The following is a 14,622-nucleotide window of genomic DNA, read 5'->3' as shown; positions in this document are numbered from 1 at the left end:
ATTTGAATTAATCTTACCAAAGTTCTCCATCGTTAGAGAAGAGGAAGATAGCAGCCGATACAATCGTTGGAGGACGTTCGAAAATAAAGTTCCGTGAAATCTATAGTAAATCGTGAGGTCATTTAGATAATTGGGGTGCAACTAAATACAATACATAAGTAGATACACAACCTCACGTAATCATGCATGTCGCTGAAATGTATTTGTCTTGGAATTATCCTCCGACGAGTGAGAGATCATGAAAAAATATATATAAAGAAAATATAATTATGATGGGGAGGTCTCCTCCATCTTCCTCCCTCCAAAAACTCAGTCAGTACCATTACTTCCTTCATCTCTCTCTCCCTCCTCTATTATCAAGATAGCAACAGAGCTTTTAGAACAAGGCTGGGCGCTGACCGTTGTCGATGGTGATGAGGCAGGCGAGCATGATGTAGGAGTACAAGCCGATGCTAGAGTTACGGCCCGTGCTGTAGGTATCGACTTTCTGGTCCCAGAACGCCTCCTAGGATACGACGGCGAGGGGGAGCAGGAAGAAGGCAATGAGGAGGAGGAGGAGGAGGAGGAGGAGGAGGAGGGGAAGACGGGGGAGCAGTGGAGTCGTCATGGAAGGTGGATGAAGAGGTAGTGAAAGCTAAAGGATTAGCTGGGATTCTTCCTCACCGACTTGGTTGGATGAAATGAAAGGAGTGCATGGCTTCTTGTAGAGGGAGGAGACCAAGCTGCACGGTCGTCGCCGTTCATCAGAGGACGAAATTATATTCATCTCTCTCTCTCTCACCCCCTCCACCCCATCCTACCTCGCCCGCAATTGATGCGGAGGAGGAGCTGTGGGCGACGGCGACAACAGCTACAGAGGCTGTGCTTTCATCACTGGGTGCAGTGGGATCCAGGCAGATGGACGCGGTCAAATATATGGCCGCGGGGAGAGGACAGTGGGTTGCTTGGCGGCGGGGTTGGAGAACGTTGACAGACCAGGACGCTATTTCCAAACATATATATATATATATATATATATATATATATATATATAGGCCTTTACCCATTCTTAATACCATAGCCATTCTACCTACACAGATAACGTCAAATCACCTCAATTATTCTTATGGAATTTATTTTTTAAAAAATAGAAACTTATTTTTTATCTAAATGGTTTGCATATAAAAACTCGAGTTTGAATCCCAGAAATTAGTCGAATAAATAGCCATCGAATGACTTTTATAGTGGAAGCTAAACGGAGAATGTCACTGTAAACATTCGCCATGCAGTTCGGCATTTTCTAGTAAGACATCGAAGTTGTCAATGCATAGACTAATTGAGATGCGTGGTCAATTCCACGCGGCGCTTCAGGTCAACAACACACCCAACACCACGTGATCTAACCGCTTATTGTCAACCCTGTGCAGCGGAGCGGAACTCGCACGTGACCCGCACGCCATGCAACGCGGAACCCGAGAGGTGACCATGTCGGGTCCAGGTCAGCTCATAAAACGCGTCCAACGTCATTATGGGTCCCAACATTAAGTTTAGGCTTCCTACTGCGGTACAGCCGATTTATTCTTCAAGCCAACAGAGGAAACCAAAATGTTCAGCAGCAGTCATTAACATGGAACATCTACGTACGCAGTAAAGACGAAGCCAACCCTCCTCACGACAACAGTGGGCGCAGCATGGACACCATCAATCCGATATCCTCATTTCTACACCAAGAACATCCTTTACCACCTCGTACGTCACAAAAGCAATTGCAATTGATGGCACCACCTGAAAGAAAAAAAGAACATCGATGTGATTCTGCATCTAAATCTTTGATGGTTGACATGATACCTTTGTACGCTAAATGGAATTGAAGTCACAAACCTTTACTGAATTGGGGACAAGACCTTTGTATAATGCACCGAAGCCTTCGTTACGGACAGTTTTCCTGAAGGCATCTACCATGCCATTGTATTCTAAAGGTGCTTTGCTCCTTCCATGTCCGGTCACAATAGAAGCAGCATCCTTCCAACCCACCATTTGCATTCTTCTCCGGATTACATCGAGAGGGTAGGCAACAGTCTGGCCAACCGTTCCAGCAACCGCTCCGCAGCCGAGCCTTGTGACGATGCTCAATTCCGAGTCTTCAACGAGACCGTATGGGTTGGTTTTGATCAACCAGTCCTTTAGAGATTCATAGACAGCAAAGTTGAGGCCCACGTATGGAATCTGCAAGTTCAAATGTTGTTCAGAAGAGATTAAAATAATTCTTTGAAGCAAGTACACTACAACAACATCTACATCATAGATTTAGCAACAATTTTCCGACAATGTGAAACATTTTTCACAATTTGTTTCTAAAGCAACCTATACTGCTTAAGAGGTGTACTACAGTGGAGTATGTGCTAGCATACTTTTTTCTAAAGTACATACTGCTTAAGAGGTGTACAACCTATCTTCCTCTGTTTGCAAGAAGTCAAGGAAGAAGGTTATTGCTTCAGACCTATAGATTGCAAATCACAACACAAGGATAGATAGATGTAAATTAAAGAAGAAAACTTAATTACTAGAGAAAAACCAAAGGGTATAAGAACCAGATAGCCGTATGAAACAGGTTTTCCAAGTCGTTTTCTACAAGGACTTGCTACTTGTTTGTGGTTAAGGATGCTTGCCGTCTAAAGTTTGGTAAATAGGAACTTACTACTCCTATAACTGATGGAAGCCAGCCCTTGTACAGAGCACGAAAACCTTCCTCACAATAGACCGTGCGCAATGCATGAAACATTCCTCTGTACTGGTACGGAGACTTTTCAGTCTGTACAAAAAATTAAGCTAAGAGAGATCAGTAATAATGGCATAAAAATTATCAGAAAAATGATATTACGTAGAAGGTGATACGTGACCAAATTGTCTGGAGGTCTGTCATTTGTCCTTATTTCAGAAGCAAGAGAAACAGCACCTGCACAGTGATCCTGCCACGAACCATGTCCATGGGATAAGTCGCAGACATTGCAATTATTCCAGCACATGCTCCCGCTCCAAGACGCAAAACAGGAGTAAGCTGAGCATCTTCTGCAAGAATTACAAGATATAACATGAATCCCAATTTGCCAAATCAGTATGTACAATGGAAGGAAGAAAAGAAACACATGATCGAGAGGACAATAAAAGCTTTCAGACTGTGATAATATCTCCGCTTTGTTTTTTGCTTTTGCACCTGGTTTAGAGGGTAACAGGAGGTAAAACTTTATATTAATTGCTTGACTCTCTTCCTCAAACAGATTGACAAAAACCAAAGTTCTAATACCAATTTCCATAAACATGTATTACTTCGCTCCTTTTGTATTGGCGAATGGAATTTGTCTGATAGTTAGAAAAAGTAACATCATAAGACAACCTTTGAACATTACAAGAGCTTAGAAACATCTCAAAACCTTTTGTTTTGCATCGTTTGCAAGGAAATAAATTGATTAGCTTCAAATAGAAGGAGCTACATTCTAACTCCAACAAAGAAGATTCTAGTGTGCACCTACAACTCACAGAGAAGCCCATTTGTGGTCTCAACAGTTCCATGCTTGAGAAAAAGACGAGAATAGGTCCGTAGTCTAATACCGCACACCAATTAGAACTGAAGGTGAACAAATGTTTATTTATGAGAGGTCAGATATGTAAGTGGACATGAAAGTGTGTAATTTTTATCTTCATGTCCATGAGGTCAGATGTGTAGAATGGATCAAATTTCCATTTATTTTTCTGGGGTTTCACTCTTCACTGATCTTTCTCCCCTCAACCTGCAACCATTGATACATAAGTGTGTTTGCTAGCTAATATGCACAGTATGGAGAGATCACCAGAGTAGAGGAGAGACCAGTGTTGAGAGAAGCATGTGCGTGTGTTATTCTCTCTTTCCACTCATTATCATGTTTCCTTTTGCAAACACATCCTTGTTGAAACGGTGGTGTACCATGCAATAGCAATGGTGCATACCACACAAACCCAGACTGATAATGGGCGTGCTACTAAAAAGGGGTTGTTTTCTTGGTATACAAACACTTCAAGTGTGTGAAACCCTACACTTCAAGTACAGAAAAATATCAATTTCTTCAAATCTTGTGAGTTGTGACAATGAAAGAAAAAAAGAGATGAAGTTAGAAAAAGGAAAGAAGGAAAGGAACAAAGAAAAACCCAATAAGTCTGGTCCTAGTTAAAATTTTCAAATGTTTTGTTTTAGTTTATTGATCTAACCAACTTTATGCAAAACCTTCCCTATAGACTACATCCATTAGGCATACATATGCATGGGAACTCACACATATATGCTAGAAGCAATTGTTTACATTGACATTCTAATAAAAATATGCTCCAGTTGCATGAGAACAACCAATAGCATCAAGCATAGGATGGCCCAAGGGAAAGTGTATACATACCTTTGCCAGAGTGTCGTCGGTAAAGCCACAAAATTCCACTGCAACAAAAGAAAATCATTAGCTTAAAGAAAAAAGCACTAGATTATAACTATAATAGCAAACCCGTGCTTAGTGATAACTAGGCCCAAACTAAATAGAGTTGGTACCTAAGGTCCATGTTTTGAGTTTATTGGCCATAAGGATCTAATATGATATGTCATAAAATACTAGCCTCCTGGCACTTCCAATGTGCCCAAGAGAAAGTAATTGTAAAAGAAACATCCACTGATATACAGATTAATTAATAATAAAATATGGTATAAGTAAATTTTATGAATTTAGAATATGAATGCACATTCAGAGTATTTTTACATGAAATATACCCACATGACACTCCATGGTCAACAAGAGCTATCCAAACAAGAAAGGTACGGCAATAGTTGTAAACCTCTTCTTAAAGAACATTTGATATTTGAAAAAGTTGCAACATTATATGAGATGCTATGCTTTAGCATAAACTCTATGCTTTTGATAACTAGAACCATCATCTGTTTGCAAACATCACTCATACCACTTGATATAGCATAAACTCTTCTTGGGCTGGCAGACAAAAAGAAAGTATTTAAGGCTTGAAGCTGCAGGCAATGATGAAATTCAACCCTAGAAGGAAAAAGTAGGACGACAATGTCTAATTCTAACTTTGTTTATTGAATGTTCACCGTAGTCATATAATTTTGCCCAGTATTTGTTTCAGCCTCAAACTTCTGCACCACAGTTTTAGCCATGCGTAATACCTGTTCATAATTATTCATTTACCACCTCCAACTGAATTTCTTATAAGCATAAAACTCAAAGTTTGCTGCATCTTGTTGATAAAATCATACCACTGTCCGAACTATAGTGGTAATTTATCTAACTGATAATGCTATGAACCTCCTTATTTTACCACATCATGCATTTCTTTCAGCTAAAAACACCAAGCTGGGAACGAATAAGCTATATGTACATACCTTGATGCTTGTTCGTAGCTAAAAAATTTGACTGCAGAATTTGGAATGATGCGTGCGCAGTTAGTTCCGTTGCCTTTGAATAGTCCTCGAAAACCCTCAGATTTCCATATGTACTTGAGGCCTTGTATGGTTCCATTATACTGAATACTGTGAGGATTTTGAACCTGTATGTGACCATCTTGATACATTTAACAAGAACAAATTCATTGTCTCAAAGGCCTTTAAAATATATAACTGTTCAAATACATTCATATAGTGCAAATCTTTGATGAAACACAAGAATGTCATATGGAATGGATTCTTAAACAAAGGAAATAAGTTGCATTAACCTACATGTATATATAAATGTATGAGCAAATTAATCATCAAGTCATGTCTACCAGGCAAAAGTTGGATCAAATTAAGACAAGGAACTCCTTTGATGCTTGACGGTTTAATGAAAAAAGAACATTTAAGGCAGCCCTTCAATTGTAAATTGAATGATCTAGAAAGCAGAAGTGCAAATTAACTTGTGAGCACATATTTATCTCAGATACTATAAATTGTTTACAAAGATCAGATGTTTATAACATACAGTTCGTTCCAATTTGCAACATAGACAGACATGACAAGACAAGATTCAATAAGAGTGCCGCCAACATTCATGCTGTATGAAGTTTGGGCATACCAAATAAACCATTCTTATGACTCAAAATTGAAAAGGACTATTTAAGTAAAATTCTGTATAAACCGCAATTTCTGATGCAATCTCATACGTTATCCAATAATGTCATACGGTCCATAAGGCATGGCCTGCTTGCATGCAGCCCTCAAAATTTAAGCTCTTATGGTAGAGCACAATTTACTTTAAATATAGTTCAACTGTGATTTATGACATAAACATCTTACATGGTCAGCAACTACATCAGAAGTACCGTAATCCAATATGGACTTTGGAGCAAATAAAGTTAACAATTTTTGCTAATTTTGTCTTAGAGAAAGCTTCTAGATAACTGACGCTTTTTGCTATGAACTCGTTAATAGGACAATTGCATGCATAAGAAAGTTAAATATTTTTGTGCTAGTTTGGAGTCTTTGGACTTTGGACCACATACATATCTCAGGTGCAAGGGTTTTTCCTAATACATTGTTTCTGTAAGTATATTTTATATTCCAAGAATGTACAACACTAACCTATATTATATTATGTTCCAATTAATTACACAAGCTGACTTGAAAATCATGAGCTGTAAATTAGTTCTACCTTCACCTTGTACCACACAGTTTCTACAGTGTATTTTAAGCACCATAAATCAAATTCAAGCTTATAAGTAAAAACAAAATTAGAGATGCTAAATGTAAAGATGGGAACAACAACCAAAGGAACTTAAAAAATCCCACCAAAAGTAAAAGCAAAGAAGAGAACAAACAAGCTAAATCATGCCATATTGTCGATAATCATAACTCAAGAAATAAGTAAAAAAGGAATGAAAAGGAAACTTTACCTGAAGTAGAATTTTCAACCGCTCAAGCGGAGCAACAGCAGTTCTTGATCTGAAAATGGTTACATCAGATGCCATGTTTTCATTAAGCTGGGATGTATCTACTTAGCTCATTATCATATGATTTGTCAAGTAACAACTGATAAGGACTTCTAAACTTCAAATCATGATCCCACCATAAAGGATGCTAAAGGAACAACAATCCATGATAAATTTCAAAAGGTGATAATAGCTGCAGAAGAGTATAGTCATGTGCTCCATATATCCAGTAAAGTGTCAATTCTAAAAGTATAAGACACAGAACTCTAAATATAAGGAGTTGCATAACGTGGAGCTAAAAATATGATAAGTTGGTTTTCTTGACCGTAAAAGTAAGAAAGGGGCAATTGACTTCATGTGCTTTTGCTTTATACAGTTTCAATGATCACATACAAGAGCAAGTTTGGGAAAGGTTGAAGAGGGCAGGTATCAGGCAACTGCTTACCAGAACAGAAACTATGACGTTAGAAACATTAAAACGAGTTCAATGATCTACTATGGATTCTTCCATGGAAACAAAAAAAACGAAAGATGCTAATTCCCAACAAGAATAAAAAATCAATTAGGTTCCCTCTTGAATTCACGGAGTAACCAAGATACATTAGCAAGACTAAAAAGCACTTATGTTTACAAACAAAATATATTATATTCAAACATCAACGCACAACTGGTAAGCCTAAGGCACTAAATGAAATTGCTCATCAATTATTTTCTTGTTCAATCAAACTCTTTCAAAAGGTTGGCTATCCATATACATCAGACATATAACTTAATTTCCACAGAAGAAGTACCGCTATAGGAAAATTTCTGAACTTCAGTTTATACAGAACATTGAAATTTAGTTTATTCATAGTAAATGAAATTTGTTGCCTAACATTTCATGTTTATTCTTTCGTTACCTGGCCTTAACCAAGTATAATGATAAAATACTTCTACTTAAGGCCCTTAACCTGGAAAGAAGCATTATACCAGAATCATCCACATCTACAAATTTCAATGAATTACAGTGGCCCCTTTCATGATATCTTATATCTCCATAATCCATTAGCAAAGAATTTTTCTGCATTAAATTCCAATTACAAATAATTTTCCATTACCATGTGCATCACTTGTGTGCTCGTACTAGTATAACCAAGATAAATAGCTTCAGGTACAGGTCCCTACCTCAAGATGTGGTCATGACAAAATCAGTACATACAGGAAGACTGATTAATATTTGTTTTCCAATACCATGTTCCCTTTTACCCTACAAGGTTTAAGGATCCAAGTAACCTATAACGAATTTATAATAATCAAGGTACAACAGTAGGCTTGACACCAAAGACAACCATCAATACCTACATCATAAGGGGCCAGCGTAAGATATAATATTTCACGATATTAATCACAGTGTAAGGATCAAATGGAAACAAACAAACAACACGAGCACATACGAATAAACACTCAGATGGCACGGCAACCTTGCGAGCAATATTCTAATTAACCCTTGTATAAAGTGATCAACAAAATTATATTATATTATATTATATATATATATATATATATAATGATTAAAAATGTGCTGGAGAAATGATTAAAAATGGCATTTTTCTTCCAAAAAAAAAAGACAAAACGGCGATTTTAATAAGAAAATGCCAAAGATGAGAGGAAAACGAATCGACTCACACTCCTCCGGCGACACCACCGGCGACGAGAGACTTGCAGACGCTGAGGATCGCGTGGCCGGGGGCCTTGACGCCCTCCCTCGCGAGCTTGGCCTCCTCCGCCGCGAGGTTGACGATCGTCGTGACCGCCGACTCCCCCGTGTTCTTCCCCACCACATTCTCCGACGCCATGGAATCTCCGGACTAGCTCAAGAACCAGGTCGGGCCGGCTCGAAACCCTCGGCGAGACGACTGCCGGTTGGACCGGATCGGATCGAAGGGTAAAGTCAGACCGCGGCCGTCTCACTCCCGGCGGGGTCTTCTCGGGGAAGACAGTGGGCGGAGGGCGGCGAAGGGGTTCGGGCTTTGCGGCGGCGATCCCTCTTGCTCTCTATTTATACGGTATGAAGAGGAGCGACCACCTCACGCTCCCCTTTTTCCTATTTTCCTTCTATTTTTCGGCCTTTTTATTGTGGTAATGATGTGGGCTCTACCGATATGGCATGGAATGGCATGCCACGGAAGGGGAACTAACTTAATAATATGAAATTACCTATATGCCCTTATCAGACAAATTAAAGAAAATAATCAAACTTAATGGGCGGTTTCCTTAATATCTTTTTTTCACATTTCTTAATAAATACCCTTATTTCTCATAAATTCATATAGACCTTTAATAGCACTTTAGTACACTATCTTACAATGTGTACGACACTTCAAACAAAGCATTATAAATTTATATAAAATTATTATAATGGTGACAATTTGACTCAAAAATAAATAAGATTAAACCTATCTCAGAATTAAAATTAAAAATAAATATTCTTATTAGTTTATGAATAAAATTAACATAATAGAGAGGCTTCTTTGTCGGCTAAAGTATTTTTGAATAGGCTCTCGATGAAAAATATTATAATTAGAGAATCAGATTGATTTTAGCTAATAACTTGTTTACAATTTTCTAACTTATTTAGCTGAAATTGATTTTTTGAACTTGTAATTTTTTTTGGGATAATTATAAAGATAAACCTTAAATGGTTAAAAATCTTTATCAAAAAAGCAAAAGCAATATATTCCTCTATAGATTGCAAAGTTGCATGCATGGAATTTTGTTTTTTTTTTTTTTTTTGTGATAATAGGATTGGTTCCTAAGAAACCAATACAAAGTACAGGTGGCCATGGAAGTGGATAAGTTCTGTGAAAGGAATGGTTTTGAGATGATGATGATAAGTTGGTATCCAAGCCTTGGACCTTTGGATCAACAGCATCCACACAAAAATATTTAATTGCCTAAAATAATTCTGGTCATGATTCAAGTGGCAGTACATTTTGCAATGAAGAAAGTGAGTTGGCTTTTAGAATGTTGGATTCCCATCATGGCAACTGGTAGTAGCAGTTGAGGAGAGGATTGATTCAAACAAAATGATTTTTCATTATATATATCTTCATATTTATATTTATATTGTCAGTTTAAGATATATTTTAACTAATTTTTTATTAGTTATTAGTTGAAAATGTATTTTATTCTTAGTTTTTTTATTTGTTTGTGAACTTTTATAATTGATTCCAATGACAATGACATAAATGTTGGAGGTTTATGCTTACTATGATATGTTATAATTTGTAACAATATAGGTTTTTTTTAGTTTTATATATTCTTTATTTTTATTAAATTATTAAAAAATAAATAGGAAAAACAAGGATACCAATGAATAAAATTGACATTGTTCACCACTAAAACCTTATGATGTTTGCACAACTTGCAAGAAGGCAAGAGCAGCAGCTGTCACAAGCTGTGATGTTATTTCAATGTCCATGAGCAACACAAGGAGGCTTTTTCTACTGTTCCATCGGGAAGCTGATCTGAATACAAAACAAAACAAAGCCATATAGAATGATAGATGTTAGAAACATGATGAGTTTGCCGGAGGTTTAAGATCTAACTCATAGTTAATGACATGATGCGCACCAACGACGCGTTGATTCCGTGCTAATTGATTCGTGGGGCATTGGCAGATGCATGCTTAAAGCGGCTTGTTTGGAACGAGATGATGACGACGAGAGTCGAGAGAAGCAAGCAGCAACGCCACCAGCGATGGCTTGCCCCACGTAGTCATTGTTATAAATGGTTCAAATTAAAAAGAAAAAAAATTCTTTTCAAAAAAATTATTTGAAAATATGATTTTTGATAGTTATTTTTAAAAGGTTATGTCTTTTATAAAAATATCTATAAATAGATATTTAAGAGTAAATTATGAATACATCTCTTTTATACTATTCTTTTTTACTTTACTATTCTAGTGATTGAATTAGATATTTTCTAATTTCTCTTTGAAGATTCTTTATTGTTTGCTCAATACATATCTTCTAAAGGCTTATCATATCCACTAAAACTATTTGCATCAAACTCGATCTTGTTTAGAAGATGATGCAAATATCATTTTTAGGAAAATATTTATGCACGTTTCAAGCCTAAATATTTTTTATAGAAAAGTGTTTATATACGTTTCAAGTCTAAATATTTCCTATAGTATTCTTGATCTTGTGTTTGTTATTTATTTCCATAGTGTTTTCATCCTCTCCCTTATGGTATTTTTTCAACAATCTAAAAATGATATTTTATAAGTTTATACAAATTCACCATGGAGGCCACGAATACCATCAAATTATTGAATCAAGATTTTATTCGTTTGGATCGTTTTGATGGAATGAATTTTCTCGTTCGCAAGATAAGATGAAGTTTATGTTGACTGCTTTAAAGATCTTCTATGTGCTTGATCCAAATCTTCAATCAATTCCTGATCCAACCGACGATAACACCGATGAAGTCAAGGCTTAACAAAAGAAGAGAAATGAAGATAAAGTTATGTGTACAGGACACATTCTCAATGGTCTTTCGGACCGGCTTTATGATCTTTATACGATGGAACCATATGCAAAAGTAATTTGGAATGCTTTGGAATTCAAGTATCATACCGAGGAGGAAGGTACAAAGAAATTTTTAATTTCTAAATATTTTGATTACAAGTTTGTGGATGATAAGCCAATCTTGGCACAAGTGCATGAGTTGCAGGTCATTGTTAATCAATTGAAGGCTGAAAAAATCGAACTTCCTGAACCTTTTCAAGTATGGGCTATAATAGTCAAGTTGCCTTTATCTTGGAAATGGTATAGGAAGAAGATTTTGCATGACTCCAAAGATATCACTTTGAAGTAAATTTAAAAACATCTTCAAATCGAGGAGGAATCGAGGATGAGAGACAAGAGCGATAACTCTTTTGGCAATATAAAAGCAAATACTGTGAATCAGCCTAAGAATTCCAACAAAGGTAAGCAAAACAAGGAGAATCATTTTGGCCCCAAAAGGGATCAAAGAAAATTTAAGAAGCCAAAAAGTATAGGCTATTTTATTTATGGAAAACCTGGTCATTTTGCTAGGGATTGCAGATTTAAGAAAAATCAAAAACCGAAAGTCAACTCTGTTGAGGAAGATGATAATATAATTGCTACGGTGAGCGAAATGAATGCCATATTTGATAAGATTTCTGGTTGGTGGTATGATACTTATGCTACCGTCCATATTTGCTATGATAATATACTCTTCAAGACTTACAAAAAAACACAGAAGGGCAAGAGATTCAAATAGGAAATGAAGTTAGTTCTAATGTGATTGGTAAGGTAAATATGGAACTCACTTTCATTTCGGGAAAGAAAATCACTCTTACTAATGCTCTTCATGTACCATATATGAGTAGAAATTTAGTAAGTAGGAATCTCCTTGGTAAATCTGGAATTAAATATGTATTTAAATCCAGGAAGTTAATTCTATCCCGTAATGGAACTTTTGTTGGAAAAGGTTATTCCGTTGAGAGAATGGTCAAATTATCTATTGTTGATAATGATTTTAAATTTAATAAATATGTTATTTCTGTTTATATTGTTGATTCTTATTCATTACTATATAATAGATTGGAACTAGCACCATTAAAAAATTATTAAGTGTGGTTTTATAAATTATCATTTTGATTATCTTAATAAATATGAAATTTATGTTAAATCAAAGATGATGAAGAAACCCTTTAAAATTGTCGAAAGATATACTAATTTGTTAGACTTAATACATTCTGATATATGTAACATATGTTTACTTATTGAAACATAAAAAATGATGCTTTAATGCTTTTAAATCATATAAAGCAGAAATTAAAAATCAATTAGGCAAGAAAATTAAAGTTTTAAGAAGTGATAGAGAAGGAGAATACTTTCCTAATGAATTTAACTTATTTTGTGAACAACATGATATAATTCATGAATGTTCAACACCTATAACACATGAGCAAAATGGATTAGTAGAAATAAAAAATAGAACTTATATAGAAATGATTAATGCTATGTTGTTACATGCTAAATTATCTTATAATTTATGGGGAAAAGCTTTATTGGCAGTATATCATATTTTAAATAGAATTCCCTCTAAAAAGAATAAGATCTTTCCATATGAGTTATGAGAAGGAAGACAACCTAACATTGGTTATTTTAAAGTGTGGGGGTGTTTATATATTTTAATAATAATTTTTCAAAGGACAAAGTTGGGACGTAGAGGAATCAAATGTGCATTTATAAGCTATGCCTCAAATAGTAAAGCTCATAGACTTCTTAATTTGGAGTCTAATATCATAATAGAATCTCGAGATATAAAGTTATTTGAACACTTAATGACTTCAAGTAATAATGTTCATTCTCCAACTAGTGAAAAGTCACCAGTGGAGACATCTCAAAAGGTTGGTGAGCAACCTAACATTCCTTTGATTGGACATCAATCAAGTTCACAAGAGGTTGGAGAGCAATCTCATGAATTAAAGAGAAGCACTACATGGAACAACCCGAAGATTTTATTCTACCAGAAAATGAACATAAAGTGTATAAACTTATTAAGTCATTGTATGGTTTAAAGCAGGCTCCAAAATAGTGGCATTAGAAATTTGATGCAACAATTTTTTATAATGGATTTGTTCATAATGTTGTAGATAAATGTGTTTATCTCAAAACTTGACTATATGGTGATAGTAAACACCTTTATGTTGATGATATACTAATAGTGAGCAACGACATTAAAGGTAATGTAGAAACAAAGAGATTTTTATCTTCAATATTTAAAATGAAATATCTTGGACAAGTTGATACCATACTAGGTATCAAGGTAAAAAAAAAATAGTGGGGGATATATTTTGTGTCAAACTCATTACATAGAGAAAGTATTGAAGAAATTCAATCACTTAAAAATCAAAGTAGTAAATATCTCGTTTGACCCAAGTATTAAATTAGTCAAGAATGTTGAAAGAACAATGGTTCAATTAGAATATTCAAGTGCTATAGGAAGTCTTATGTATGCAACGTAGTGCATAAGACCTGATATAGCATTTGTAGTTAGTAAATTGAGTAGATTTACTAGTAATCCAAATATAGAGCATTGGAAGGCTATCGAAAAAGTTCTTGGGTACTTTAAATTGACTAAAGATTATGACCTATAATACTTAAAATTTCATACTATTTTAGAAGGATATACCGACGCAAGTTGGATATCAAGTTTCAGATATTACAAATCTACTACTAGTTGGGTGTTCATCTTGGGAGGTGACGCTATTTCTTGGAAGAGTAAAAAAAAAAAATGCATAACTCACTCAATTATAAAATCAGAATTTATTGCTCTAGCAGAAGCAGGAAAGGAGGCTGAATGGTTGAGGGACTTTCTATTAGAAATTTTACTGACTTCTAAGAGTGTGAATTTAATTTCTCTATTTTGTGATAGTCAAGCCACTTTAGCTCGTGCGTATAGTAAAATATATAACGGAAAGTCAAGACACATAAGTCTTAGGCATGCTTATGTAAGAAAATTAATCAAGAGTGGGATTATTTCACTCACATTTGTGAAAACAAGTGACAATTTGACTGATCCGTTCACCAAACCTCTTACAAAAGAAGTTGTAAGATCAACATCAAAATGGATGAGGCTAAAACTCCTTAAATAAAAGGTTCACCAACGATGATAACCCTACTCAATATTATG

The 14,622-nt window shown here is 35.5% G+C and overlaps 1 protein-coding gene across 1 annotated transcript; it reads right to left on the bottom strand.

Moving 5' to 3' along the window:
• Window positions 1-1,520: 1,520 nt before the first annotated feature.
• Window positions 1,521-8,993, bottom strand: LOC103973454 (mitochondrial adenine nucleotide transporter ADNT1). The gene is made up of 8 exons (XM_009388022.3): window positions 8,578-8,993; window positions 6,877-6,925; window positions 5,393-5,556; window positions 4,404-4,441; window positions 2,936-3,048; window positions 2,678-2,791; window positions 1,861-2,205; window positions 1,521-1,764 (listed from the first exon to the last, which is right to left on the bottom strand). The coding sequence occupies exons 1-8, from the start codon at window positions 8,745-8,747 to the stop codon at window positions 1,681-1,683; spliced, it is 1,077 nt and encodes a 358-aa protein (XP_009386297.2). The 5' UTR covers window positions 8,748-8,993; the 3' UTR covers window positions 1,521-1,680.
• Between the last annotated feature and the right edge of the window lie 5,629 nt (window positions 8,994-14,622).

This window comes from Musa acuminata, chromosome BXJ3-2 (genome assembly GCF_036884655.1).
Source record: "Musa acuminata AAA Group cultivar baxijiao chromosome BXJ3-2, Cavendish_Baxijiao_AAA, whole genome shotgun sequence".
Lineage (NCBI taxonomy): Eukaryota > Viridiplantae > Streptophyta > Magnoliopsida > Zingiberales > Musaceae > Musa > Musa acuminata.
This window is presented reverse-complemented; position numbering and strand designations above follow the sequence as displayed.